This window comes from Corvus hawaiiensis, chromosome 12, assembly GCF_020740725.1.
Source record: "Corvus hawaiiensis isolate bCorHaw1 chromosome 12, bCorHaw1.pri.cur, whole genome shotgun sequence".
NCBI classification, from domain to species: domain Eukaryota; kingdom Metazoa; phylum Chordata; class Aves; order Passeriformes; family Corvidae; genus Corvus; species Corvus hawaiiensis.
The window spans coordinates 9,003,823-9,029,927 of NC_063224.1; the positions used below are offsets into that span (position 1 = coordinate 9,003,823).

Here is a 26,105-nt window from a genome sequence, read left to right on the forward strand (position 1 = left end):
ATTGCTCACAATCAGCCCCTTTTCCTAGGAGGAGCCAGGAGCTGCCTGTATTTGTGAATGGAATGGCAGCCTGGGCAGGTAAGCAGTGTGCACTGGTGAATGGTCCTGGGTGAGTTCATGGGCAGCTCTGGACATGGCTGGAGGAAGAGGAGGCAGGGACAGCCCTGCTGGGCAGTCTCCCATCCTCTTAGGGCTTACGACCAGAGATGGAGGTGGGCTGTGGGAAGGGCACTGCAGGACAGAACTTGGCTCCATGTAGTCTGGGACAGGCCTATCCAGGTAGCCATGGATAGGGTTTGGCAGTGCATGGGTGTTCTGCAAAAAAAGACTGGGCAAACCAGTTTTCCCTAACTTGATGAGTGGTTGCCTTTTTCCAGCATTTCTCTTCTGGAGAATGCACTGGTAGAGGCAACATCCTGTTGCCATGGCAGAGAAGGCAACTGAGCTTTTGCTTTAAAGCCATTAGTGGAAGCTCTTTAAGGCTGAGAAGATGGTCCCAAGGTTGGGCTGCTTGTGCCGTCCCAGGGGGGCTGGAGCCTCTTGCTCCTCCCTTTCTGAACATAAATCCATAATGTTAGGGAGAGGGTTTTCAGCATCTTTACTGTGGCATTAGGGTCTCTCATAGGACCAGCCACCAGCAGCTGTGCAACTTGTCCAGGTTGTAAAAAAATCTATCAGTAAAGGTGTGAAATCTCAAGGGCCAGACCTCACAAGGGATTGCAGGTAGCAAAGCATAATTGTCAGAGCTTTTATTGGTATGCAACAAGTACTGTCCATTTGCATTTTTGTACCTTCTACAAAGATAATAATATGTAAAACATTAACAACCCTTTTTCCACTTGCCAACGGGACACAGCAGCAGCTACAGCTGCCAACCCACAGGGACCCTCAGGTTATGGCTTGCAGCCCAGAGGCTGGAGCACCCAGATAAAAGGGAGAAAGGGGGGAAAATACAAGAGAGGAAGCCCAGAGCCACTGAGCAGAGAAGCAGTCTGAGGCTGCTGTGTTGGTGTGGGAGATGAGCTGCACCCCTTTGGTTTGAGGTTCTTCCATCAGAGGGAGACTGGAAAGCTTTGGTGCCACTTCTCAGGTCGGTGCTAATGAGGAGACCTGCTCCTCATTGCAGCACTAATGAGAGATTATAGCTCCATTGCAGCCTTGAAACCAAAATCAAGCTGTATCAAAGCGCCAGTCCGAATTAAGAGCCTTTCCCAGTGGCTGGTATTTTACAGCCCAGTGGCCAATTTCTAAGTCATAGAGGCCAATTATTTCCAAAGCCTTTGGTGTGCAGCTAATGAAGGCTTAGAAGGGCCCTTCTAAGTGTTTATAAGCCCTGTAGGCGGCAGACATGTAATGGAGGTGGCAGGCACAATTAGCCATCCATAATTCCTCCTAGCAGCTGATTAAAGTCTCTTTATGTGTCTTACTGAGATCAGAAGGGCACATATTTGGGAAATCAGAAATGTATTAGGGGCTGTCAGCCAATGCCAGGGCATGTGTGCTGAGCCCTGGGGCAGTGGCTTGTGCCAGGAGTGGCACAGAGCTGCTGTGTGTCCCCCATGTTGGGGATGGGCCCCTCATTCCTGAGGGGTGGGGTGCAGCCTCCTCTGTGCAGGTCCTCTGCAGCATCAGTCACCCCATCCTGTTATCCTGGCATCCCCTTTGCTTGCGTGGAGCAAGGGGTGGGATGGGATGGCACTGGTCTCCCAATGCAAAAAAAGCACCACTGGGCTTTTAGCTGCTGTGGAGATACGCAGGGGTGCTGGCCTCACCCTGCACCCAACGAGTGATGAGGGGGTGTGAGCTGCAGCTGCTTCCCTCACCCTTCCCGGGGCACTCCCTAATGCCCCGTGGTGGCAATTTCATGGCTGGGTGAACACAGCAGGATGAGGGAGGCCGCCCAGCCCCGTGGTGATAATTTCGGGGATAGTGAGCGCGGGACCCCCCAGCCCACCTGCCCCGGCCCCGCGCTGGGAGCTGAAGGGGCTGCTGCGTTCTATAGGAGCGCTCCGAGAGCCGGGGATGCGGGGCGCGGCCGTCCGTGGGTGAGCTCCTGCCAGGGGGTTCCCACGGCCGCCTCCCGCCCGTCCCCCGGCGCCCCCTCCCCACTGCTCGCGGGGGCGGGGGTCCGCGCAGCCCCGCGCTCCCCGCGCCCGCCCCCGCGGGGCCCTGCAGAGGGGCCGCGCTCCCCCGCCCGCCCGGCACAGCCCTGCCGGGACGCGCCGCGATGGAGCGGGCGGCGGGCGAGGGCCGGCCCCTGCTGCCGGCGGCGGGGGGCTCCGCCGGGCTCTCCTCGCCCGAGCTCTCCTCCGCCGGCGCCGTCTTCATCCTGCTCAAGTCTGCGCTGGGCGCGGGGCTGCTGAGCTTCCCCTGGGCCTTCGGCAGGGCCGGCGGGGCCGTCCCCGCCCTCCTGGTGGAGCTGGTAAGGGCGGACTCGGGGCGGGGGGACACGGGGGCGAGGGGCTGCGGGCAGCGGTAGTCCCAGAGGGAGACGAGGGGCGCCGGTCCGCGGGGGGGGGGGGGGGGGGCGGAGGGAGAGGGGGATCGCCTGGCCTGGTATTTAGGGATCTGGCGGGGACCCCCTTCGCACAGCACCCCCGTTCTGACCCCGGCGAGGTCAGCGGTGCAACAGCCTTAGCTTACTGTGGTGCCGCCTTAGGGATGCTCTTTGTAGCTGAAGCCACACTTGTAGCTGGGTTGTAGCGCAACGCAAATCGGTGTCTGCTCCCATACATGCCCCAACCCAAAGTACACCTGCTCCCGTACAACCCAAAGTATCACATAAGGCTGTGTCTCCATCCTTTTGCTGACCTGAGGTACCCAGGGCCACAAGGTGATCTGGCCGGTGACCTGGTCCCCTGGCCCTGCTGGGTCCCCTTCTAGTGTGGGGGTGATGGAGGGTCGGCGTGGTGCTTCTTGCCGGGTCTGTCCCCGCAGGGCTCGCTGGTGTTCCTGGTGAGCGGGCTGGCGGTGCTGGGCTATGCCGCAGCCCTCAGTGCCCAGCCCACCTACCAGGGCGTGGTCCGGGCCGTGTGCGGGGCGGCTGTGGGGAAGCTCTGTGAGGTCTGCTTCCTCCTCAACCTCTTCATGATCTCCGTGGCCCTCCTCAGGGTGGTGGGCGACCAGCTGGAGAAACGTGAGTTGTTTACCCTCACTCTGTTTGGGGCTTGCTTGGGGCTGGCAGCTCTCAGGAGCCGAGGGGAAGGTGGTCCTGGAAATTCTCAGGGCATGGGGCTCCCTAGTCCTGCCATGGTGTGATGCTCCCGATCTCCTTGGGCCATCTTTCAGGGTGCAGCTGACCCCCTACTGCCCCCCACAGTGTGTGACTCCCTGTACCTCAATGGGACACTGAGTGGGGCCCCCCAGCTGCCCCCCTGGTATGTGGACCAGCGCTTCACCCTCTCAGCTCTGTGTGTCCTCGTCATCTTCCCGCTCTCCGTCCCCAGGGAGATCGGCTTCCAGAAGTACTCCAGGTACCACCTGGGCTATCCCTGTGGTGGCCCATGCCTAGGTACCCTGTACCCCAAGTTACCTCCTCCCAGGAACCTGAGGGGCCGTGGGAGCCCCCCCTCCCTTCCTTCTGGCCGTGTGCTGATGCTTTCCCATGCCCTGGCAGCATCCTGGGCACACTGGCTGCCTGCTACCTCACCCTGGTCATCATCCTGAAATACTACCTGCAGGCAGAGAGCCTGAGTTTGAATGAGCCCCTCCAGCCCTCCAGGTAGGAAGGTTGGCCCCATGTCCCTCCTGCCCTGAACTCCATGGCATGAGCAGTGACATGGGGTGGGGCTGGAGGCAGGGCAGGGGTGGCACTGGGCCCTGTGTGTGGTGGGGGTGAGCTGGGGACAACTCACAGTGGATGATAGCTCCCAGCCCCAGATTTCACCCCAGCAATGCCCCTTTCTCTCAGAATCACCAGGCAAGAGATTCCCATAGTGGCATCCAGGCCGCACAGTTTATGACACGAAGGTTCCTTCTCCATGAGAGCCTCATGCCCTTTGCTCTGTGCTTCCTCTCCACATGCCACAGGTCCTCCTCCTGGACCTCCATCTTCAGCGTCATTCCCACCATCTGCTTTGGCTTCCAGGTAGGTCACCCTGGTCCCTCTGGCTGCACCTGCCAGGGCAGTGCTGGCAGCCCCCATGGCATCCCAGACCACGGGGATGCTGTTGCTTGGAGGGCAGGTTGCAGGGAAGGGGACCTGTGGCTGTTACCAGGGGTGGCTGTGGGGCAGGACACAAGTGCCTGGGAATGGGGCAGAGCAGGACAGGGCACCCATAGGTGGGAGGGAGGATGCTGGGGGTGGGGGCTGTCCCTGCATGGGGTCCCAGTGCCGTCCCTTGCCTTGCAGTGCCACGAGGCCTGTGTGGCCATCTACAGCAGCATGCGCAACCAGAGCTTCTCCCACTGGGTCGCCGTCTCTGTGCTCTCCATGCTCATTTGCCTGCTCATTTACTCCCTCACTGGTAACCCCAATACCAAACCCTTCACCTCCTCTTTGCCCCAGAGGTCCCCTCTCCCTTGGCTCATCCATCCTCCTCGGGGTTCCTCCGTCCTGCTCGCTGCATGGCCGCCCACCCCTGCCTCCCTGTCAGCAGGGCTCTATGGCTACCTGACCTTCGGTGAGGCCGTGGCGTCTGATGTCCTGATGTCCTACCCGGGGAATGACCCGGTTGTCATCATCGCCCGCCTGCTCTTCGGTGTCTCCGTTGTCACCATTTACCCCATTGTGGTGCTGCTGGGCAGGTGAGGGGTGTGGTGACAAGCCAGCTGTCCCCACAGCTGGCGCAACTCCCCTGGGTGCCATTAGCCCCTCAATCCTCCCTGCCAGGTCTGTGGTGAAGGACCTGTGGGCAACCCCGAAGCGCAGGGCCGTGGCAGTGTCTGAGGCACATGAGCGGTGCAGCCGCGTGGCACTGACGGTCACCTGGATGGCTGCCACGCTCGGCATCGCCCTGTTCGTCCCCGACATCGGCAAAGTCATTGAACTCATCGGGGGCATCAGTGCCTTCTTCATCTTCATCTTCCCAGGCAAGAGCAGGCACGGGAGGGGAGGAAAGTGGTGGGAGGGTCACTGGTGCCAAAGGCATCGCTGCAGTGGAAGGTGGTCTGTCCTTACCCCATTTTGGGGGTGCAGAGGGGACAATGCAATGGGGCTGGGTGAGGGGTGCTGTGCTAGTGGGGCTGAGCTTCTGCACTGACAGCAGGGCTGTGCCTCGTGTGCATGACTGGGACCCGCAGCCTTGGGCCACGCAAAAGGTGAGTGTCTGTGTGTTCAGCAGTGGCGGGGGCAAGGGAAGGGGCAGGGGCAGGGTGTGGTATCCCATGGGCCATGGCCCAGGCAGATCCCTGGGGTCACCCTGGTCAAGGTGGGAACCCTGCAAAGAGGGGGATTTGGGTATGGAGGGAAGTGCTCTACTGGGTCTGTGCCCGGGAATGTGCCTGGATACCAGGGCTGCGTCCAGGCATCGAGGAGGTACCCAAGTGACTTTAGGGGCAGAAGGGTGGGGTTTGGTGGCACTGGGGCACCCGGTGGGGGCTGGGGTGGAGGTCAGGTTGGGGGTCACAGGGGCAGGGTGCCCCAAGACAGGAGGCCATCAGGTGTTCAGTGTCTGTTGTGCCAGGGAGGTGTGTCTCCATCACTGCTCCTGTCTGGAGGGGCTGGGGCACAGCAGCAGCCCATTTCAGGGGGACCTGACATGGTGGTGGTGAGTTTTGGGCTGTGTGCTTGAGCTTGTCTGTGATGGCCCTGGGGGAGCAGCAGAGTCTGTGAGGATGGAGGTTATGTGGGGGGTGGAGGGAGCACCCCAGGACCTTGGGGCCTTGGTCAGGAGGGTGCTCTGGGGGGCTCATGGACATCTGGGGGGGGATGAGTGTGCCCCCAAGGGTGCCAAAGTGCTGGAGGGGCCAAGGCAGAAGGTGAGCAGGGGGACCGAGCTGGGTGACAAAGGCTTGGAGAGGTCCCCTGGGGAGACCTGCCAGAGCATGAGCCCATCATGAGGAGAGGGGACAACCCAAGCTGGGGCGATGGAGACTGCAAGGGGACAGTCCCAGCCTGCCCGGGACAGTTCATGAAGGAGCACGGTGCTGAGGACCCTGCGACAGAGCAGCAGCAGGGCTTGGGGTGAGTGCTGCATCCCAGGGGCTTAGTATGGGGCTGAGGGGGGCTGTGTGCCTGGGGAGGAAGGAAACAGGGAGGTACAGACCCAGGGGTCCTGGGATTGGGGCTGGAACCAGGGAGGGGACAGAGGTGGAAGTGTGTGGTGATAGGATGGAGCTGGGGATGTGTGGGAGTGGCCGTGCGCGGACGCAGGGTGGGTGGGTGTGGGTCTCTGCTCCTTCAGCAGGGCCACTGGGCAGTGGCAGAACTGGGAACGATCTTGTGGTGGCATCTGGTAGCTTTTGACCAAGGTTTGTGTGTCATTGCAGAGGAGACTGGGGCTGACCCAGAAGGGCTGCTGGGTTCTTCAGCCATCCACCGGGAGCTGTGCAGAGGAGCAAGGCAGAGGAGGCTGACCCTGCAGAGAGCTCTGCAGCCAGAGGAGCTGGGGTACAGGGGTGGCCCGTTCCTGAGGTCAGCTCTACCCCAGCAGCCTCTGCTTGTGTCACCACAGGGCTGCTCTCATCGCCTGGGGGGTGCTCTCCGTTCTCGGCGGTGCCTTCGTCTGTGGGCAGAGTGCTGCCCTGGCCGTGCTGGGGCTGCTGCGCTGAGGGACCACAGAGCCCCATCGTGACTCCCACCACAGCCCCCCCACCGCCCTGCCCCGCACAGGTGCCCCGAACCCAGCCACACCACTGGATCCCATGGCGGTTTTATTTGGCATCACTGTCCCCGTTGTACAGTGGCTAATAAAGACAGAGAGGGTATGGACAAGGGTCGTGTGCCACACACCCTGAGGGACCCCCACGCACGACGGGGTGGGTGTGGGATTGGCACAGACAGACAGACACACAGACAGAAGTGCAGACCCCAGGAAGGAGGGGAGGCAGCCACCCTCATGCCTGCAAGGCACCAGCTGCAGCTGTGCACGTGCAAAGGAAACCCCTTGGGACCCCCCACACCTGAAAAGGACTAAGAGGTGCCTTGGGAGCAGGGAAACCCCGCTCTGCCACCACCCTGACTCTCCCCTTCGACACGAGTCCCCCTCCCTGCAGGCACACACACACTGCACCAGGCACAGCCTCAAGTGCCCCAATCTCCTCCCTGGGTGGCCCATGGGGAGTAGCCCAGACCCCCAACCTACTCCCTGCTTTCAGGGGGGCTCCAGCCTCCCAGCTCCCACTCCCATCCCTGCTTCCTAGTGCCTGCCTGCCTGCACCCATCACCCCCACTCCCTGTCTACCTATGTCTGGGGGATGTCCCCCTCCCCAAACCCTGCCAGCCCCTCCCTGGCAGTCCTTCTTTCCCCCAAGACCACCCCACGCCAGGGAGAGATCACCCAGGTGATGGGGTAGCTGAGGGAGGACTCTGTGGGGTGGGGGACACGCACATGGGGGTTTCCTTCACTGCAGCCAGGTCACACCAACATCTCCCCCAGTCACGGCCACCCTGCAGAGGGGACAGGTGCTGGCGGGCCCCCGGCACTGATGGTCACTCTCGGCTCAGGGTGCACCAGGCAGCTGCAGGGGAGCATCACTGGAGCGTCACACTTGCCCAGCCCCACGTCACCCTGCCCCCCACCCCAGCCAAGCCAGCTCAGCCCATGCTGTCCTGCACACCATGCCACCTGCCCACCCTTACTCCCCAGCAACTGGAGAGGTGCTGGGTGCCCAGGGGTCCCTGTCCCCCACCCTCTGGGGTGGCTGCCCTCCTACCTGGCACGGCCACGCTGGAGACGGCCTCAGGCTGGCTCAGCGTGTCCACCTTGACGTGCTGGAAGCCCTTGCATGTGGCACTCTGCAGGTGCCTGTGCCCAGATGGGAGAGTGAGTGACACCCAGGCCCCCACCCCAGAAACACCATCCCAGCCCCCCACAGCACCATGGACTCTGGCAGGGACTGGGTGCCAGCAATCCTGTTCACTTCCCCCTGTGCAGAGCACCCTGCCTCGGTTCAGGATGGACCTCCCATCATCACATCCACAGGCACTCCCAGGTGGGAGGCGTAGACCCACCCCAAACCCCCTGTCCTGTTCATAGGGACAGCCCTAGGACAGACAGACAGACAGCTCCTCAGTCCTACCATCAGACAGGGGACACAGCTTGGGGCTCAGCTGCTCTAACAACCCTCCACACCCAAGCATCGCAATATGGGCTTTTTTCACCCCCCTCCCCTACCTCTTCCAGTCCTCCTCCGTCTCCCAGAACTCATAGATGATGAAGGTGACCCCATCAGGCAGCTTCACAGCGGTGACGCTGCCAGAAACAGGGAGAGGGGGTGAGCCCCCAACATGGGGCATCCCTCCCCATGCTGCAGCCACAGGTGTGTTCTAGGGTGGGCTACTGAGGGGGGACCCAGCCCCAGCAGCCCAGGTAGGGGTAGGGCCCCCATCCCAGCACTCCCCATCCCACGCAAAAGCAGTGTTGGTGGCTTAGCATGACTACATCCCAAATCTTGGCTGTTTTACCTCAGTCCTTCACTTGGTCCTCACTCCAGCCCACCTTAAGCCCCCCATCTCCCCAGCCCCATGATGTGCAGCTGCTGATGGTACCCACTGGAAGCAGTCCCGCTCCCCGGCCACGCTCTTCAGGTACTGCTTCAGGGAGCTGCAAAACTCGCCCAGGTGCTTGTGTGTCACCGTCATCTCGTTCCGCACCAGGAGCAGGTACTGCCGGGCCCCCAAACACAGCGACATGTGAGACCCCGAAAACACAGAGACCCCCCCCCCCCCCCCCCCCCCACCCGAGTCTGGCTCTGTGCTGCAGGGTCACCCCAGCACCCATGGGTGGTGGTCGGGCACACTCACCGTGCAAGCTGTGCTCTCGCTGTCCGACAGCCTCTGGTGCAGGTCAAACCAGAGGGTCTGGGAAAAGGGGAATAAGCAGCAGAGGGGGTGGTAGATCGGCTGAGGCTGCATGTCCCTCCCTGCTTGGTGGGTTTCTGTCCCCAGCATTTGCAATGACTGTGCCCCCTTCTCCACAGGGAATGGGCTCCAAGAGCCACTTGCATCTCCAGTCAGGACCCTTTGCAAAAGTTCCCTGGGCTCCCATTGCAGCCAACCTCCCCAACACTATGTCCTCATCCCTGCCCCAAAACAGCTGGGGCAAGGTCCCTGGATTGTCCCTGGGATGGCAGGACAGCCCCATGCAGGGAAATGCTGGCCCTTACCTTGTCCTCCAGCTTGCCAATCAGCTTGGCCAGCCTGTTGATCTGCCCCTCCAGCCCCTCTGCCTTGGTGTCGGGGGAACCTGCGCAGAGCCAGGACACAGTAACGGAGTGAGGGGCACCTGCAGGTACCCCCTGAGAGCCCCGTGCTGCTGCCAGGACCTGAGTGCTCCAAGCCACCCCAGGCAGCCAGCACTTACCAGTCTGGAAGCTCTTTCCTTGTTCCCTGGGGACCATCCAGGTGGTGGGAGAGTAGCTGGGCACGCGGTTGTCATACCAGGTGTCACTCAGGCCGTGACCATCCTTGCTGGGGTAGTGCCTGCAACCAGAGAGCATGCAGGGTGTCAGGACAGCAGAGCTGGGCACGCACAGAGTGGCATGAGCCAGCACTGGAGCATCCTTTCTGGCAGCTCTGCTGCTGACCCCTTGGAGGGCAGCAGTGCCCACACTGTGCCCAGGCAGTGCAGGCTTCCTTCCTGCACCACCCTTTGGCATCAGCCAGTGTGGGGAGTGGGTCAGAAACAGAGGAACGTTGTGGGCTGCTCGCAGCAGCCATCACTTTTCCTTCCTTCTTATGGAACAGCACAGCTCTCCTGGCACCACCAGCAGCCCTCAGGGACTTTTTCTGTCCTAGACAGACATCTGCAACATGGGGCATTCAGGTCCCTGTAGTTGTGCCCAGCTGGCTGGCTGCACCTTACTGGGGCTGGTTTTGCAGTCCAATGTCTTTGGTGACTTTCAGACAGGAAAAGTTGCTGTAACCCAGGCTGCCCGTGCTTGAATGGCTGCCCACGAGCAGGGGAAGAGACCCCTGGCTGTGTATCCCACTAACAGACTGCAGCTGCGGTTCCCCTGGAGAATAGAAACACATCCACTGTAGCATTTCCTCCATCCTGCTTCCTTTATCTGGGTCTACAAAGCCCATTTGGCCTGGAGGTTGCTCAAAGCTCAAACTCTCCTGAAACATTTCCACAGATGGAGCATCCATAATCACCATCCAGCCCCAGATCCCCAGTGGTCCTCCCAGGACCCTGTTTATTTGCAAGCCAGAGAGAATGCCAGACCTGCCATCCTCACAAGTGCTTGCAGCTGCCGTCCATGTGTGTGAGATGGGAATGGGTTTGGGGATGAATGACCCTCTCCTTTCTCCTCCACCGAGACGAAGCCTGAGCCACAGAGGGAGAGGCTGAGCAGCTCAAAGGATTTCCAGTGTTTCCTTCCAGCAAGAGCAGCTCCGTGCCAGCTGACTGCTGACAGAGGTGCCTGGGAGCCCTGGCTCCTCTTGGCATCTTTTGTTAGTCAAGCAGCTCCCAGCTGGAGACAACACACTGAGCACTCTGGAGCCAATGGGCACCACACCAGCCAGCATCTCCCTGCCCTCCTGTCCCTCTGGCACCCGGATCCTCCAAAGCACAGCTGCCCAGTGCTCTTTCTCCAGCTATCCTGAAAATCAGCCAGTGTGGGCTCCACCATACACACAGGAACACAATATGAGGATCTGGTCCCAAAGAACATCTCCAAGATATGGAAGCAAGAACAACAACAAAGGTGGCAGGAGCATCCCTTTGCTACAGGCTGTACAATTATCCCGCTGCTGGTCCTGGATAATCCCCTGTCAATAGACAGGAAATTAGGCAAAAACGGACAGAGCTTTATTTTTACCACAATTTAATGAGGTGTCTCAAGCTTGGACCTCTGCCTTCACACTTTGTTCTACAGCCCTTTGTTTTGGTGCTTTTTAGGCCTCCTCTTTGTCTTCACTCGGATGCAGGAGATAATTTTTTGGTGGGATTTATTTTTCTTTAGAGCTGTTATCTTCATGAGAAAACAACTACAATACTCCCCATTATGATCTGTGCCCACACATCAGCAAATAAAAGCCAGCAAAGTCTTTCATGGGCTCTAATTGCTCTGCTTGATGTTGGGTTTGTTTCCTCTTTATTGTTTCGCAGGAGCTCCTACTTCTTTTTGTATAAGGTTTGCCACAAAACAAAGAGAAGAAAGAGATGTGAGATGATGAAACCCACAGCATTCCTGCTAGAAAAGCTGGTGGGATGGTGCCAGAGCTGCCCAGGTCTCACTGTGTTCCAGAGAGTGCTGTCTTAGGAGGCAGCTGGAATTTTCACTCTCCATGTGCCCCTCTGCCCGCCCATGGCTTGGGGAAGCCAAAACATTCCCGTGCAAGCATCCCGAGGCCTCCTGGTTTGAAGGAATGGCAGGAGAGAAGTTCGTTCCATGAGCGTCTGACAGAGTTTCCGTGGCAACCTGTCCTGGTTAGAGCTGGTGACGGTGGCACTCTGGAGAGGTGAGTGACACTGACACCGAGGGGGGCTGTGCTGAGGTTTGACCTCTGCTGCTGGGAACTCCTTCTAGCTTAGCCCTGGCAGCACTCGGTAAACCTTGAAACCGTCTCCCGTCTATTGCCCAAGCTCAGTGCCATGTGCTGGGCTGCTGGGGTGGGGACAGCCCCCCAGGGGACCAGAGGACAGCGTTGCCTGTCCCCAGTGCAAAAGCACCTTCTTCCTCTGGATGATCGCGCTCGCTGAGTGCTCTGGCAGGAGGGGGAGCTGCCCCTGTGCGCTGTCCCCAGCACACCTCAGGCACAGCCACCCCTCTGCAGGTGCCTGTGCTTTGCCCTGGGTGGGAGCGGTGGGTTTGCGCAGAGAGGCAGCCCCGTGCCCCCAGCGCTGCCCAGCCCGGCGCCAGGCTGCTGCCCCTGGTTTGCATCCCCCCACACACCGCTCGTGTTACGGAGCACTGCAGGAGAGTAAGGGACAGGGCAGGAGAGAGCGGTGGAGGAAAGCCCCCAGAGTTCAGGAAGCCGGGAAGGGAGGCAAAGAGAAAGGCCGCCACTCGCCCAGCTCCCCTTTGCTCCTGCGCAATGTCCGCTGCGTCTCCCTCACCCTGCAAAAGCTCCCTCCTGCTCCCCCTCCACCCTCCTGCACCAGAGGAGGGCAGGAGTGCTGCGCACCTGGCGGGGTTGGTTTGCTCGTCGATGGCATCCACAGCACTCTCCACGGAGCTCAGCAGCGACTGGGTCTGGTTCGCCGTCTCCTTCAGCAGGAAGCGGGTCACGAACTGGTCCACGTTGCTGCCGCTCTCGTACACCTGCAGAGGCACACAGTGAGCGCGGTGGGTGCCAGCGCCGGCCACGCAGCACCACCAGGGTCCCCAGCCAGTGCAGCATCTGCCCAGCATCCTACACACAAGCTGGTCCCCTCCATGTCCCCGCAATGTAAAGGGGTGTTACCCAGAGCCCGTAGTTGCTCTCTTTAGCATGATCTTAAATTCCTTTGCTATTGCCTTGCAGCCAGTGGGTGCAGGTATGAAAAGTGCATCCTGTGCTCTGGACATCCCTACTCGGAGAGCTTCAGTGTGTTATATACAGTGCCCTAGTCCACAGCAGTACTGCCAAGCCAGCACTAAAGTTAAAGGGGTTTGGGATGATTAACAGGGCTCAGTGTGCTGTTTGAGTGTTAGAAGCTCCCAGGGTAATCCAAACTTTTTCAAGACAGAGAACACCTAAAAATGTTTTAATAGCACAACTGATGTGCATGAAGCACCCAGCACAGCCTTTCCCAGCACAGCCTTGCTGAGCCCTCCCCATGGCACCGTGCTGCTCCTACACCTCCTGACAGTCACCAGCAGAGGTGGGACACTGGCACAAGCAGATGGACACTGGCACAGCCTGTGCAACACTGACCCAGCCAATCCAGCATTCATTCATCACCACTCCAACCAGTTCAACACCAGCCCAACCAGACCAAGGCCAGCCCAGTGGCCACTGACCTCACTAGCTCTGGCTGAAGCCAACCACTCAGCATCAGAGCTGAAAATATTTGCAGTGAAAAAAGGGCTCCTCTAAGCCCAAGCTTGCCAGCACCACTTTTTCCAACCCATCAGTGCCTGCTGGGGCAGCACATTGCCCAGGCAAACCCCTACTGGGCGATCTGTCCCTGTGTGCTCACACCTCCTGGCATGGGACTCCTCTGGGAGGGACTCATGAATTTTTGGAGCCATGAGACAGGGATGGATGCTCCTGGCTCCCTGCATTCCATCAGCAGTGACCACACTCAGGGGACCAGAGTGGTCCCAGCAGCACTGGTTATCTGAGCACGCAGCAGCACAAAATGAGCACCCCAAGCTCCCCAAAGCAAATTATTCCTATTTTATGAAGCTATTAATAAGGGTTATTTCCATGGCAACTGGAGCAGCTCTGCAAGAACCCAGAGGGCCTTTATCTCCACCTTTATCTCCCATATTAAATCATAAAAGAAGAATGAGCTGATGGAAAAAACCCTTTGGGGAAACTGATCACAGAGCTGATTTCTCACCCCTGGTTTGGTATGGAAGCACTAGTTTCTTGATGGCTTCTTAAGCATCCAATTAGCAGCAGTTAATGACTTCTGTCTAACACAAGAAAACTTGCTCCTCTCCCTGTCCCAGCCACAGTATTTCTGGGAGACATGCACGACATGGTGATCCTTGATGGATGGTGATGCACAACGTGGTGATGGTGATGCTGAAACCATCTGCCATGCAGGGTGCCCTATCCATCATCTCCTGCACCTGCTCTCTGTACACCATTGGGTGCAAGGAGGGAGATGTAAGGAGGGGAGGATCCATGGGCTGCATTGCTCTTTCATCAGCACAGCCTGTCCCAGGGCACTGGGCAAACGGAGACAGGACTGTCTCAGGGCACTGAACAGGCTGCAGCAGATCTGCATGAGAACCAAGTACTGGGATGCTCCTCAAGTTTAGGGGATGCATTTGGCAATGCACAAGTGGACCCTGGCACCTTATGAGTCTTTGTTCAAGCAGGACCATGCTCCCCTCCACAGCCCTAGTGCTCTCCAGCACATCCCAGCCCAGCCCACTCCACCAGCATCTTTATCCGACAGCCAGGTCAGAGAGAGGAAAGCGTGCCACTGGCTGGTTGGACTATGCCTTTAGTTAAGAGTTGGGAGTTTCTGGGACATGATTTTCCCTGATGTGAGCTGGGGCTGGATGGAAGCATGGGCTGGAGCAAGGGGCTGCACCCATGCCCTGAGACCCCCAGTGCTGCTCCAAGCAGTGATGCACTGCAAAGACAGAGTAATTCACCAGAGTGTCCCTCCCCAGGGCGATCTGCAACACTGCTGCTTTGTCCTCTCCCCCTCTCATAGCATCCAACCACACACCACAGCTCCCACGGATATTCCAAGCCCATCTGCTGATTTTACACCTGTTCTGTGCTCTTTATCCCACACTCCATCTCCCTTGCAGGGCTTTGAACAGTCCACCACAGCTTTTCCATTTCAATCCAAGCATCAAATAAACAGGTAGCTATTTACCTCCACTGCTCTGCTGCACTCCAGGACTCTACAGCCTGTCTCCTGCAAATGCCACCAAAAAATATCCCAAACAACCCTTCCCATGATTCAGGTCAGCTGACTGCTCTCCCTAGCAAGGGAGCTTGCTCCTTTTGGAAAATGGTTTTTATGAATGCACAGGCTGTGCCGGCTGCTGTCCGATCATTCTGACTGGCTCTGGCAGCTGAAATATAAAGCTGTGAGAGTATGTGTAGTTAAATGTTGGATGTTTTATTACCTAACCACAGCCTATAATCTTGGTTCAGCTTCAGGAAAAAATCAAACAGGTGATTCCCACATGCATTTAAATCAGCTTAACTCTCTACATACAGATTCAATGGATGGATGGATGGACGGATGTCAGGTACAAAGCTACTCCAGCCAGTGCAGAGAAAACTGGGGTGTTTGTGAAGATCTGATACTTTTTGACAGGCTGGTAAGTCAAATAGCTCAGAAATCAAACAACAGTGATTTTTTTCTCCCACTTAACTAACTGGTCATTTGCCAGCCCAGCTGTGACATTGGCTCTTGGGAGCTGAGTCAGAAACACATATTGCTTAGAAGTTTTTTCATCAATCCCTCAGGCTCTCCTCTAGCACATGTCTTCTTCAGGGTTGCAGAAACAAACCATTAAAAGACCAGCTATAAAGGAATCCTTCCCATTGTCTTATTAAAACATTTGTCAGACTGTCCTAGTGAGATTTAATGAGGTTTGGTCTTATTAATTCCACCCTGAAGAGTTATTTCCTCCTTGCTTAGCTTGAGAAGTTAAAATATTTATGGAGATAGTATAATAATAATTGCTGCTCAATGAAGCTGCTTTGTGCCAGAAGCTCTTGTACCTCTCCAAGCCTGCTCTTTTCCATCCATCATTTCTAGGCAAGCTCTCTGCTGAGCTGCCTGGCCTTGACTTGCTGCTGCAAACAGGTGGCTGTGAGTGTTTGCAATGAGCAGCAAGTGTAAAAACATCATTGAAAGAATGGCCTTGAGATTTCTGTGTTGAAGGCTCTCAGGAGAGCCTCAGAAAGCGTAATGATTTGACAAACCAGGACATGAGACAGAGACATTCAAAAATGAGAGAAGAATGGGAAAAGGACAGCTTGCTTTATTGGGGAAATATTGCCCAGGGCCGGGTCTCTGGTCAGTTGGCTGAGGTCCAGGCCCCAAATCCACCTTCCTCCTTCACATCATGGGCTTTTTATGTGTCTGTAAGGCACTTTCCCACACACAGTGGCAGCTAACATAGGGGCACAGTCTGTTCAAAGCCCCACCACAGTCCTTCCAGCTTTTCATTTCCACATGCACCCACCCAAAATTGCCCAAATTCTGGCAAAGGTTAATGAAAACACTCCTGGGATGTGTTACCTGTGCAAAGCATAGCTGGGATTTTGATGCTATTGAGTGCTTGAATTTGCCAACCAGTACCAAGTTTCCCTCACCAGACATTGCAAATGGATGCCTAAAAATGGGCTTTCATGGCCATGTCCTTGTGGGTATCAAATACTGGGGAAGAAGAGTTTTGATGTTGTTGAACATCTCAAAGCTTCTTTGCTGGCATTTTTAAAGGTCACTATTCAGCTCATTAAGACTACAGGATGTAAAATATAGATTATTCTGCACCACCCACAAACTCGGAGACCCACTGTGACATCCCCACATCTTCCCTCTGCCTCACAGGGTTACACCCTGACCAACAAGGCTTCCCAGTGCTGGCTTTCAGTGAGACTGGCCAAATTGGCTGACAATTACCACTCCTGGGGACACTGATGACTTCTCCAACTGTTAATAACCACAATCCAAGCCCACCCACAGAGTGATGCCACCGAACTGAGAAGGCTTTTCAGTTGGAAACCAAAGGCAACTCTGTTTCACCCACAATTTCCCTCCAGTTAAAAAAACAAAACCCAACAACAAACCTATTGCCATGCCATAAAACACCCATCAGGCCTCATCCTGGGATGATGGAGAGGTTATCTTCCACCCACCCAGCCCTTTAAAAACCAGGCATGTGTTGCATGGTAATCTCTGAGTGGCTGATTTAAATTCGTTGCTCATAATTGCCTGTTTGCTTCCAAGAGATATTTTCTTATAATTAGAATAACACTCAGACCTGCCTCTTTCTCCTTTTCCTCCCCCCGACTTTTAAATCCCTTCCAAAGCAGAGACCCAAACCTGATTGCTTGGCACATAATCAGTAGGAGAAACCTGAAGAGAACAGGCATTTAAATAGTTGATAAATGAAAGCATTACCATATGAAAGACCCTGAGCCTTCCTGAAACAGCTCTAAAAAACCAAATGAGACACCTGTTCAGATTACAAAACTGACAACAGCATCATATGGACTTTAAAAGTTTTTTGCTATAAAATCCTCCTTTTGCAAAACTCAGCGTTGGACCCTTCTCATCTCACGCTTACCATGTCTGGTCCTGAAGGTCTCCTCCTGGACCCTTCCCAAGCAATTTATCACAGGACTTCTCTATTCTCACTGTTAAAGAACCTCCCTGCTGCATTGGGATCCCATCATTTCTTGTGCAGCCACACGGATGTGAAGGGCAGGTATCTGCTGGCCCACACATGCTGTGCTGCACATCCCCGAGGTCACCTATGGATCCAGAGCTGGCCCCTCTGCCCCCTTTCCACTCACCCAGCAGGCAAAGAACAGGCTTGAAAGAGTGGCCTCTTACTTCTCAACACCCTGGCTATAGCCTTTTGCTTCACACAAGTTCCTAATTAGATGTATTAATACCCATAACGCAGCAATTTAATACATATTTATTTCAGTTTTCCAAGGGAAGTGCAGATTTTGTTTTCTAAACAGGACCTACTCAAAGGACCCTGCAGATGTAGCCGTGTGGGATGGTCAAGCTGCTGAAGGCTCAGCCTGGCTGTGCCAGCTCTTATGCTTTGACTTGCTCCCTGCCCTTCCTTTTGGTGGCTCCTTCAAAGCTGCTCTCAGATTATTTGGCAGCGCAACAGCACTGACACCTGGGGGATTTTTTCCCTTCACCATACAATTTACCTAAATTCACCATACATATTTACCTCAATCCCAGGAGCATAGACCTAAAATGGAAGGCAAGAGGAGGAAAACTATGTCCTCCAGGAAGTCCATGAGAGCTGGAGCCAGGACAGCACAAGCAGGACCTCCAGAGACTACGCTCTTCCTTTTCAGAGAGAATGGAAGGACGTGAGCTTTGCAGCAACAGACAAGAAGAAGAGCAGTGAATGAGGTTCCTCTTCTAAAAATAAGTTCCAAGAGAGGCCTTAAGATTCATCTCCCTGCCAGTCCCTGCTCCCCACAGTCTGGCAGCCCAGCTGGATATCATGCACAGCCCTGCAAAGCTGGCAAGAAAATCTCTCCGGATGGCATTGCACGGAGAAGCGGCTTTCTGGTCTGGAGTCTGAACAGAAAAGTTGGGTAAAATTCAGTTCTTGCAGACCTGAAGCAGCACATTTTGTTTTAATTTGTGGTGCAATATTTTCTTAAGTCAGTTTCAGAGAAGAGTTGCAGGAATGCTTTCTGGGAAGCTAAACAAATGCACCTCCTTTCCTTTCAGATTATTCTTCAACTATAAAGTTCCATAACTTTTCCAGAAATCAACATCTGTTTTTTGCTATCAAAATTGATACAAAAATTGTTCAGAGATGTGTCATTCAAAACACATGGAGAGTTGACTCAACCTTTACCAATTCATTGACCCATCACCATGCTTTTCTTTTTTCAGACACAGCCATTCACCTTGATTACATCTTTAACTGCATCATAGGAGTGTTTCAGAGCTGTCGTGTTATAAAATCACCCATCCAAGAATATGAAAAGAAAAGCAGTTGATAATCCCCAAAACCACTCTCTCCCCATCAGGGCAGACACTGCAAAGGTGAGGATGGATGATGCTCTGAGCCCCCCAGAAAAGGCAAACTGGTCATTTGAGCAAACAACCTGACCCCTAAAGAAGAGCCAAATGCTTCCAAGGGGGAACATGACAAGTTGTGCAGGATCTCCTGGGGTTCAGGCAGGTACAAAGCACCAGGAGACAAGCTGTTCCCGTGTTCAGCAGCAAGGAAGAGAGAGCAGTGTTTCTCCAAAGGAGACACTGGCGTGGGATAGAATATGAATCACCCAGGAGGGAATATGGAACAACTGATGTGCTGCACTGGAGTGGTACCCCCCAGACTTCAAACCCAAACTAGAAGTCTTCAGCTGTTGTTCATGTAACCACCACGAGCCAAGGCCAGAACATGAGATCTGTGAGAAGCCATGAGCAGCTCACATTGCTTGGGCTGGGTACAACCCAGAACAGCCACCACTGTGCTGCTGTTCCACCCTGCCACGGGTCTGTCACCCGACACGGCACAGCCCTGCCCCAGGAACCTGACACCCTCAGTGTGAGCACCATGTTCATTCAGCAGAGCAGGAGAAAACCTGCTCAGGTTAAATGAAAGGCTGAGATAAAGGATTAGCTGGAGGATGGGAGGAAAAGGTTCTTTTTGAGTATTAGTTCTACTGACTATTTTATCTCGAGGTGTCATCACGTAAAAAAGAGCAATATCACTTTTGGCAAGCTTTAGTTTGGCAGGTAAGAATGCAAATAAGAGCACTCTAAATTGCTGATCTTGGCTGTGCTATAAAACAAAAAATACCATCCACCATTTTTAGCATCCAAGACTGCTGGCAGATGGTTCTTGCTCTGGGGCTGTAACTGAGCTGCTCAAACAAGCACAGTTTGCAGTTTGCTGCTGGGGGCTGAAAACTGGGGGAGACCCACGGCCAGCCTGGCACCAGCAGCAGGGAGAGTACATCTGCTGCAGCACCTCCACCAAGCCCCAGGAACTCAGCATCTCCTGTTCACTGCAATTACATCTCACAAAGCAGAGACAAGAAGGGTGGATTGATGCAGGAACAATTTAACTCACGAATAATATGCAAACCTATTCACCTGTGTGTAGATACCTCTGAGCTCCCTACTGCTGCTGATGGAGCAGCAGCAGCAGCTGGTATTGAAGGTCAGTGCACTCAGTTTTCCCTTTATGATTTACATATTCTCTCATCTAAATAATGATTCTCAGGGGAAAATACATTTGCAGCTGCTTTGAGTACAGTGCCAGCCCATAAGACTCGTGGTGTTTGTCACCCCGACAGGAAAAGGCTCTCAGGGGATGTGTTGTGTCACCACTTGGTCATATTTCCTCTCCAGGTCCATTAAATGAGATAACTGCCAGTGGAGCTGGCAGCGAGCAAGCGAGGAGTAAAACTCTTTGCTCTCTCTCCAGGACCAAAGATGATGCTGAACCCCAAGCAGAGGCTGGCCCAGGGCCACACTCAGATGCTCAGGCCTGCTCCATAAATCCTTCCTGCTGTACCCTACTCTTCCCTGAAGCCAGTCTCATTCTGGCATGTGCAGGAGGGTTGCAATTTCAGCTCCAATTTTGGGTAATTTTGCTTTCCAAGCACCCACCTTCCATCTGGGACAGGGAATGCCCCGAGGTCAGCCACCAGTGCTTCTTGGACCTGTCTGCTGCCCAACAGGAGCATCCCCAGGAAGGAATGATTTGACTTTAAATCTGAGCTGCTTCATCCTTGAAGATGTTCATCACTCAGCATTTTTTGGATTTCTTTGCAGCTTGCTTTTAAAGTTTGCCTCACCAGTTAAGGTCAGCCTTGCTGATGCTTGCATGGTCAGTCCTGCAAAATGCTTAATTGGTAGAAGATGGGAGCAGGAGCAATCCCAGTGCAGCTGGCAGTGGAAGCTGGACCTGACAGGAACAAGGATAATTGAACCTCTCAGGCTCCAAAACGCACACTGTTTTTTTACCAAGCTAAGTCACATTTCCGGGGGGTCTGGGTGAGGATGTGCAGTGGTAAACACCACATCTGCCACCCCCGGGCACTTTCCCTATCACCCTGGAGGCTGGCAGGGATGGTGGAAGCTTTGGGTGGGCACTGTTCCACACTGTCCCCTAAGGCAGGGGAGTCAGGGGGAAGGGGAGGGACAGCAACCAACCTGGCTTTGCTCTCCCAGCTCCCACCATACCACACATGCCCTCCAACACTGGACACAAACCACGTCCTTCCCAGTCATGGTTTTGATATTTGCTGACTGCACTATACAACAGTAAAAGAGAATAATATAAGAACATCTCCTGCTGTCAGCTTTATTTAGAACCCAAAAGTTCATTTCCTTTCTCTCCAATTTAACTTTGCATTTCCAATTGTCACTGGCAGTCATTTCAACGCGGCACGGACATCACTGTATTGGAAAATAATTACAATGACAGATTTTGTTTTGCTGTGTGAGACCTTCCACTACTGAATCTAATTACTGCTGATACTTTAGGAGCTCTTCCAGCATGAGATAATTGCTGCTTTCTCTTTTTATGAGCAAGAAATAATAAGTTGTCTTTAAAGGTGAGAAATATAAACAGCAATTAAATACCATGGTTCTCCATGCCCTCTCATCAGCTGGCACTTCTTCTCAGAAAGACAGCACAGAAGAAGGTTGGGCTTCATTTATCATTTGCCCCAATACATTGTTTGAAAGGGAGGAAATAGGAGCTCTCCTAAGTGATCAATAGTGTTCTCCAGCTTAGGAAATGTGTATTTTATTATGGAGAAGCAGGAGCATCTCACAAGCAAAACAGTTTGCTCACAAGTCACAATGCTCAGCATCATCACCCAGCCCTTTGCAGGGTCTGGCCACAAGAAAAGGTGTAGGGACAGCAACAGGCTCGAGCATCGGGGGGCACAAAACCATGCTTGACTCTACCAAAACCTGCTGCTTTGGCCATCCTTCATCTCTTCCAGTGTTTATAAAAACATATATTAAATGTATAAATCTTTTAAACATCCTGCTACCCCATCAGCATGGGACCCTTGATTACAGCATCACATAGGGAGGAGATGGGGTGGAAGGAGACTGCACCATGCCTGAAGGTGTCCAAGGCCAGGCTGGGTGGGGCTTTGAGCTCCACTCGTCTACTGGAAGGTGTCCCTGCCCATGGCAAAGTGGTGGAACTTGATGAGCTTTAAGTTCCTTCCAAACCAAATGTATCCTGTTTAGACACTGGAGATGAGTTTCTCTACCACTCACAACAGCTTGTTCTCTGTTGGGTTTTATTTTCCCCTGCTTCTTTACCTGAACAAAGTGCCTGCCTTTGAATAATTCATTGATGAGGTTTGTACCACTTTGTTCACAAAATCACAGCGGGGAACAGTGCTTTTCATTAAATACTTCTTTGCCAGCTCCTCTCTGTGATGGAGTCTTGCTCTGCTTGCTCCCTTGCCAAAAATCTGCCAGGCAGGGAAGAGCAGTGCACCCCACAGGCTGATAAAATGAGGGGATGGGAGGATGCTGGGGCAGCATTCCCTCGACTGGCTTGGGAAATGTCTGCATTTGAGATGAAGTGTTGTGATCCTTCAGTGTCACGGGAGGAAGGTGCCTTCAGTGCTCCAAATCTCCTTGTTTCTCTCCACAAAATCATGATGGAAGTGACCAGCTCAGGTTTAGGTAAATGACCTTGACCTGTTGCAATTAAGGCAGATGAATCCTGCCACAATTTGCTGAATCAAGGAGGGAGAAAGGTATTCTTCTTAGGAGTGGACTGGGATTATGAATAACCGCCCTACTTCTGCTGCAGATGTCTCATGCAAGGTAATACCCAAATGCTCAGATGCCTAATTTATAAGCAGGGAATAGACCATCTTCCTCTTGCAAAATATTAGGAAGAGTTAGTCATTTATATTCACATCACATGAAAAAGCAGTGGTGGAAGGCATCAAGAACAGCAAGCTGGAATGAATTACTAAAACCTCTATTGGCATGTTAACATTTATTTGAAATACATAGTTGGCAAACCTGATGGTCATGAAAATTGCTAATAATGAATATAAATGAGACATGAACAGACACAGAAACTTAATTGTAAAAAATGAACTATTACTCTTGTCCTGATTTTTTTCACCCTTTCATAATGTTGATAAAAAAATCACTAACACTTCAGACAGATCAGTGCTTGGCCAAAGACTTTTGTCTTTAATTTATTATGGCAAGACATCAACATCTTAAATATGTGCCTTCACTTTCCATATTGCCTTCCTCACAAACATCAAAAGGGATGGATTTCGATTAAGCAAGGAAATAAGGCTCTTTACTCAGCAGCAAGAGGGGAGAGAAATTTGCCATTTCCCATTCTAACCCCTAAAACTTCTTATCATTGTCACTTCTTTAATGTGGAGTAATTTGAGTTTCTCCTTTAGCTTCAAAGATAAATGGAAGGGAGATTTCAATCTGGATTGCTTGCAGGAGGGCTGTAGTTGGATTGGGAAGTCCTTACAACTCCTTTCTCCTTGGCTTGGTCCTCAGCATACCACCTTACTGCTCACCAGTGCAGAGGAAAAATGCTTTCTATTCATCGTGGCACAAAAGAACAATGCAAATGCGGTTGAAGGTGGAAGTGGGAGAAAGGATTGATTGTCCTGAGGCAATAAATATCATTGATACAGCCCAGTTGCACTATTAAGTGGTATGGAAAGACAGGAAAATTATTTCAAAGGAACTAAACCTCTATGAACACTTCTCTCATCCTGGTAAGACAACAAATGAGCGGTGCACCTCTCTGCAGGGATGTTTATATGGTACATCAGCTCAAATTTTCTAGGTATTCATAAATGAACTTCAATATGCTTCTTGATCACTGTCAGTGTCTATAATAGTCCAGTATCATTAATATACATGATGGATTTTTTGAAGACTTAGGGCTATTTGCACTTGTAAAACAGGGCATTATATCTTGGTTTTGGTGCTTGCATGATTCTTCTGTGGTCCTTCAAACACACAGCCCTCTAGTTTCTAATACAGCAGCTTCATACATGAGCAACTGTATTTGGAAAGCAGGATGCCTTCCAAGATGGAAGCTGGATTTAAAGGCAGCTCTATCATGTGAAGTTTCTAAAAGCCTTGTCAGTGATGCTAACAGCAACTCATGCATTCAAAATCCCACCCCAGAGACCAAGAGGCCACGTTGTCTGCAGAGCAGGAGCACACAGCACTGCTGAAGAGGATGAGGACCTTTCAGATTTATGTGCTCTTTAATGCGACATTTACAGTGCTCACTCTGTGCCTGTGAAACTCGAGGTGCAGGAAGGAGAACTCACCCGTTTGGTGTAGTCCATGGCCTTCAGGATGGAGAGGTTCAGCATCTCCAGGGAGGCCAAAACATCTTCATAGTCTCCCATATGGTCAGCAAAATAGTCTGGGAAAACCAAGAGAAACATGATGGGAACATGTAATGTTCTTGTAATGTAACTTGTAATTGTAATGTAACTTGAGGCCACACAGCACAGCAAGATTTACTATTGGTGGTAAGATAAACCTGAGAGGATGGTTCCAGGTATATTTTTATACTCTTTATCTTCAGTCAAAGTCACAATTTGTCCTGAAGGGATGGGAAGTGGTGTGATTCCCATGAAGTTTGGGACCATTGCAAAAAGGAGATGTAAGACCCAGTAATTCCCACTGAAAAGAATTCATCAGGGTCTTTATTTCTACACCTACTTCTGCATTTGATTTTATATGGTCTCTCTCCCTCCTACTGCTGGCACGGAGGGAGAAGTCTCAGAAGAAATCCCCCTTGACATTCTTTGCCACTCAAAGCATCCAAATACTTCCCCGGTTCACCCCAATTCATATAAGCTGAGACTGACCTTACATCGTTCCCTACATTCCTATCACATTTGCACCTCAACCCACCATCACAGGTTGAATAGGCTTCTGGGAGTAAAATATGCCTTGAAAGGAAGAGAACAGAGCTGCAAGCTGGGCCCGAAATCACGTGTTCTCCACAGAAAAGGAGCCACACTTTCTCTGTGCCATCTTTATCCTTCCCCTGTTTCTGGTGATTGACACAGAGCACAGCAAAAAGCTGCTCCTTAAAAGCTGCCGGGGCCATTCCTCAGCACTAGGACATGGAGCTTCACACTGAGGTGACATCTCTGTGGAGTGCAGAGACTTCAGGAAACAACCCCACTAATTAGGTTTTCTTGGCTTAATTAGAAGTGCCTATAGCTATTTACAGTCTGAGAACATATCCAAAGGGAAGAAGATTTTGGCAGAAACCAGAATGTCACAGCGTGTCTGACAGCAGCTGTTCCACGATAAGCCAAACAGCTTATTCTCATTGCAGCGTGTTTGTTTGTGTTTTCCTTCCTACCTGGGAAAGAAAAATCGAGCAGGGCTGAAAGGTAAAGACATTTTCTAAGTCCTGAAACAACAAGCTGGACCCATCCATCTCAGGAGAAATGAGCTGTTGTGGGCACAGCACAGCCCTTGACACTGACCAAGGGGCACATGGGAGGAGAACAGAGTTGACTTTAACAAAGTATTCAGCTCTGCTGCTTTAGTGTTATTCATTCGTGCAAAGCTGCAGGGCTCAAGAAATGCCTTTTAAGATACTCTCAACATCTTATAATACACAACTCATTTCAAGAAAGACACCACAGCTCCCATTTAGACAAACTGGGAGTTTATGTTTAATACTTAGAAGAGAAGCAAGCAAATAAATCACAGGCAAGGGCAGGTATTCAGCAGATAACAGATCTAGGCAGGAACTTGTGCTGATTGATCCTTTCTCTGGCTTCCCCCAGCTTTCCACAGGAGGTGATGGTTTATCTCCCCTCTGTCCTGGCAGCTTCACCCCTGGGAGAGGCAGCGAGATGGGATCACGCTGGGTGACAGCCACGTAATTTTCTGATTTTATCAGAGTGATGGAGAAAGCCAATTGGGGTCAAACAATGCCATTGGTACTGCTGGATTTCCTGGCAAAGTTGATGGTGCAAGCTGTGGGGGTTTGATTTCTTGGGTCAGCTGGCAAGGAGACCCAGTGCAATAAGAATGGAGTGACGGGAACAAGCCCATCATATCATCAGCAGACCAAAAGGATTTTATGGAAATCTTCGTTTCTTGCATACCCAAACAAGGACAAGCAGGAATAATCAGTGGAAAGGGGAAATGTTGCTGCTTTTGCTGCCAGCTTGGATGCTCAAAATGGTGTGGGCAGGGGTTGAGTACACCAGCAGAGAGAAACCCTGGACAATGTCCTGGTGCAGACACACCTATGGACAGAGAGGTCTTTAAAGGATCAGGAATGAGGAGTAACTGCCTGGTGCTGGCACAGGCACCCAGTAACCCCATCTCTGTCTGCACAACCCACTCCCAGACAGACTTCCAAAGGCTATAATCAGTGGCAAAGTGATGAAGGTAAATGGTGAAGACCTGCTGAGGTGATTTTATATGTTCTGCATCCTGGCACAGGAGGGGAGGAGAAGAGGTGGATGAGCTCTCTGCAAGGCCACATGCCTCTCTCCCTATTTCCTCCCAAAAAGCTGGGGTGAAGGAAACATTTCCCAATAACAAGCATCCATAGCAAAATACACCTGAGCGAGCAGCTTGAGTCACCTCCTAGTGAGGCAAAGCCCTTCAGAAATCCCAGCAGGA

At 53.0% G+C, this 26,105-nt stretch overlaps 2 protein-coding genes across 9 annotated transcripts in view; one reads left to right on the forward strand and one right to left on the reverse strand.

The window, feature by feature from the left end:
- The first annotated feature begins 2,224 nt into the window (after positions 1–2,224).
- Positions 2,225–6,874, forward strand: SLC38A8 (solute carrier family 38 member 8). Of its 7 annotated transcripts, none has more exons than XM_048316919.1 (10): positions 2,225–2,422; positions 2,938–3,136; positions 3,320–3,473; positions 3,617–3,721; positions 4,030–4,087; positions 4,352–4,466; positions 4,596–4,746; positions 4,832–5,031; positions 5,205–5,259; positions 6,615–6,874. In XM_048316919.1, the coding sequence occupies exons 1-10, from the start codon at positions 2,228–2,230 to the stop codon at positions 6,709–6,711; spliced, it is 1,329 nt and encodes a 442-aa protein (XP_048172876.1). In that variant the 5' UTR covers positions 2,225–2,227; the 3' UTR covers positions 6,712–6,874. The 7 variants fall into 7 exon arrangements, with proteins under 7 accessions (XP_048172876.1, XP_048172877.1, XP_048172878.1 ...); XM_048316920.1 differs by having other exon boundaries at positions 4,599–4,746; XM_048316921.1 differs by having other exon boundaries at positions 4,599–4,746; positions 5,208–5,259.
- Positions 6,797–26,105, reverse strand: part of NECAB2 (N-terminal EF-hand calcium binding protein 2) — a 76,432-nt gene continuing 57,123 nt past the window's right edge. For both annotated transcript variants that reach the window (XM_048316925.1, XM_048316926.1), the window contains 9 exons: positions 23,768–23,865; positions 12,236–12,372; positions 9,465–9,583; positions 9,268–9,347; positions 8,906–8,962; positions 8,655–8,767; positions 8,277–8,354; positions 7,816–7,907; positions 6,797–7,620 (listed from right to left, as the gene is read on the reverse strand). In XM_048316925.1, the coding sequence (XP_048172882.1) occupies positions 7,592–7,620; positions 7,816–7,907; positions 8,277–8,354; positions 8,655–8,767; positions 8,906–8,962; positions 9,268–9,347; positions 9,465–9,583; positions 12,236–12,372; positions 23,768–23,865 (803 nt within the window). In that variant the 3' untranslated portion in view covers positions 6,797–7,591. The remainder of the gene's footprint in view (positions 7,621–7,815; positions 7,908–8,276; positions 8,355–8,654; positions 8,768–8,905; positions 8,963–9,267; positions 9,348–9,464; positions 9,584–12,235; positions 12,373–23,767; positions 23,866–26,105) is intronic.

What these genes read in the sequence shown, in the direction of transcription:
- SLC38A8 (XM_048316918.1), top strand. Translation starts at nt 2,228, where the DNA reads ATGGAGCGGGCGGCGGGCGAGGGCCGGCCCCTGCTGCCGGCGGCGGGG. An exon ending in GGGCGACCAGCTGGAGAAAC is followed by an intron (nt 3,137 to 3,319) that starts GTGAGTTGTTTA and finishes TGCCCCCCACAG; the next exon opens with TGTGTGACTCCCTGTACCTC. An exon ending in AGCCTTGGGCCACGCAAAAG is followed by an intron (nt 5,260 to 6,614) that starts GTGAGTGTCTGT and finishes GTGTCACCACAG; the next exon opens with GGCTGCTCTCATCGCCTGGG.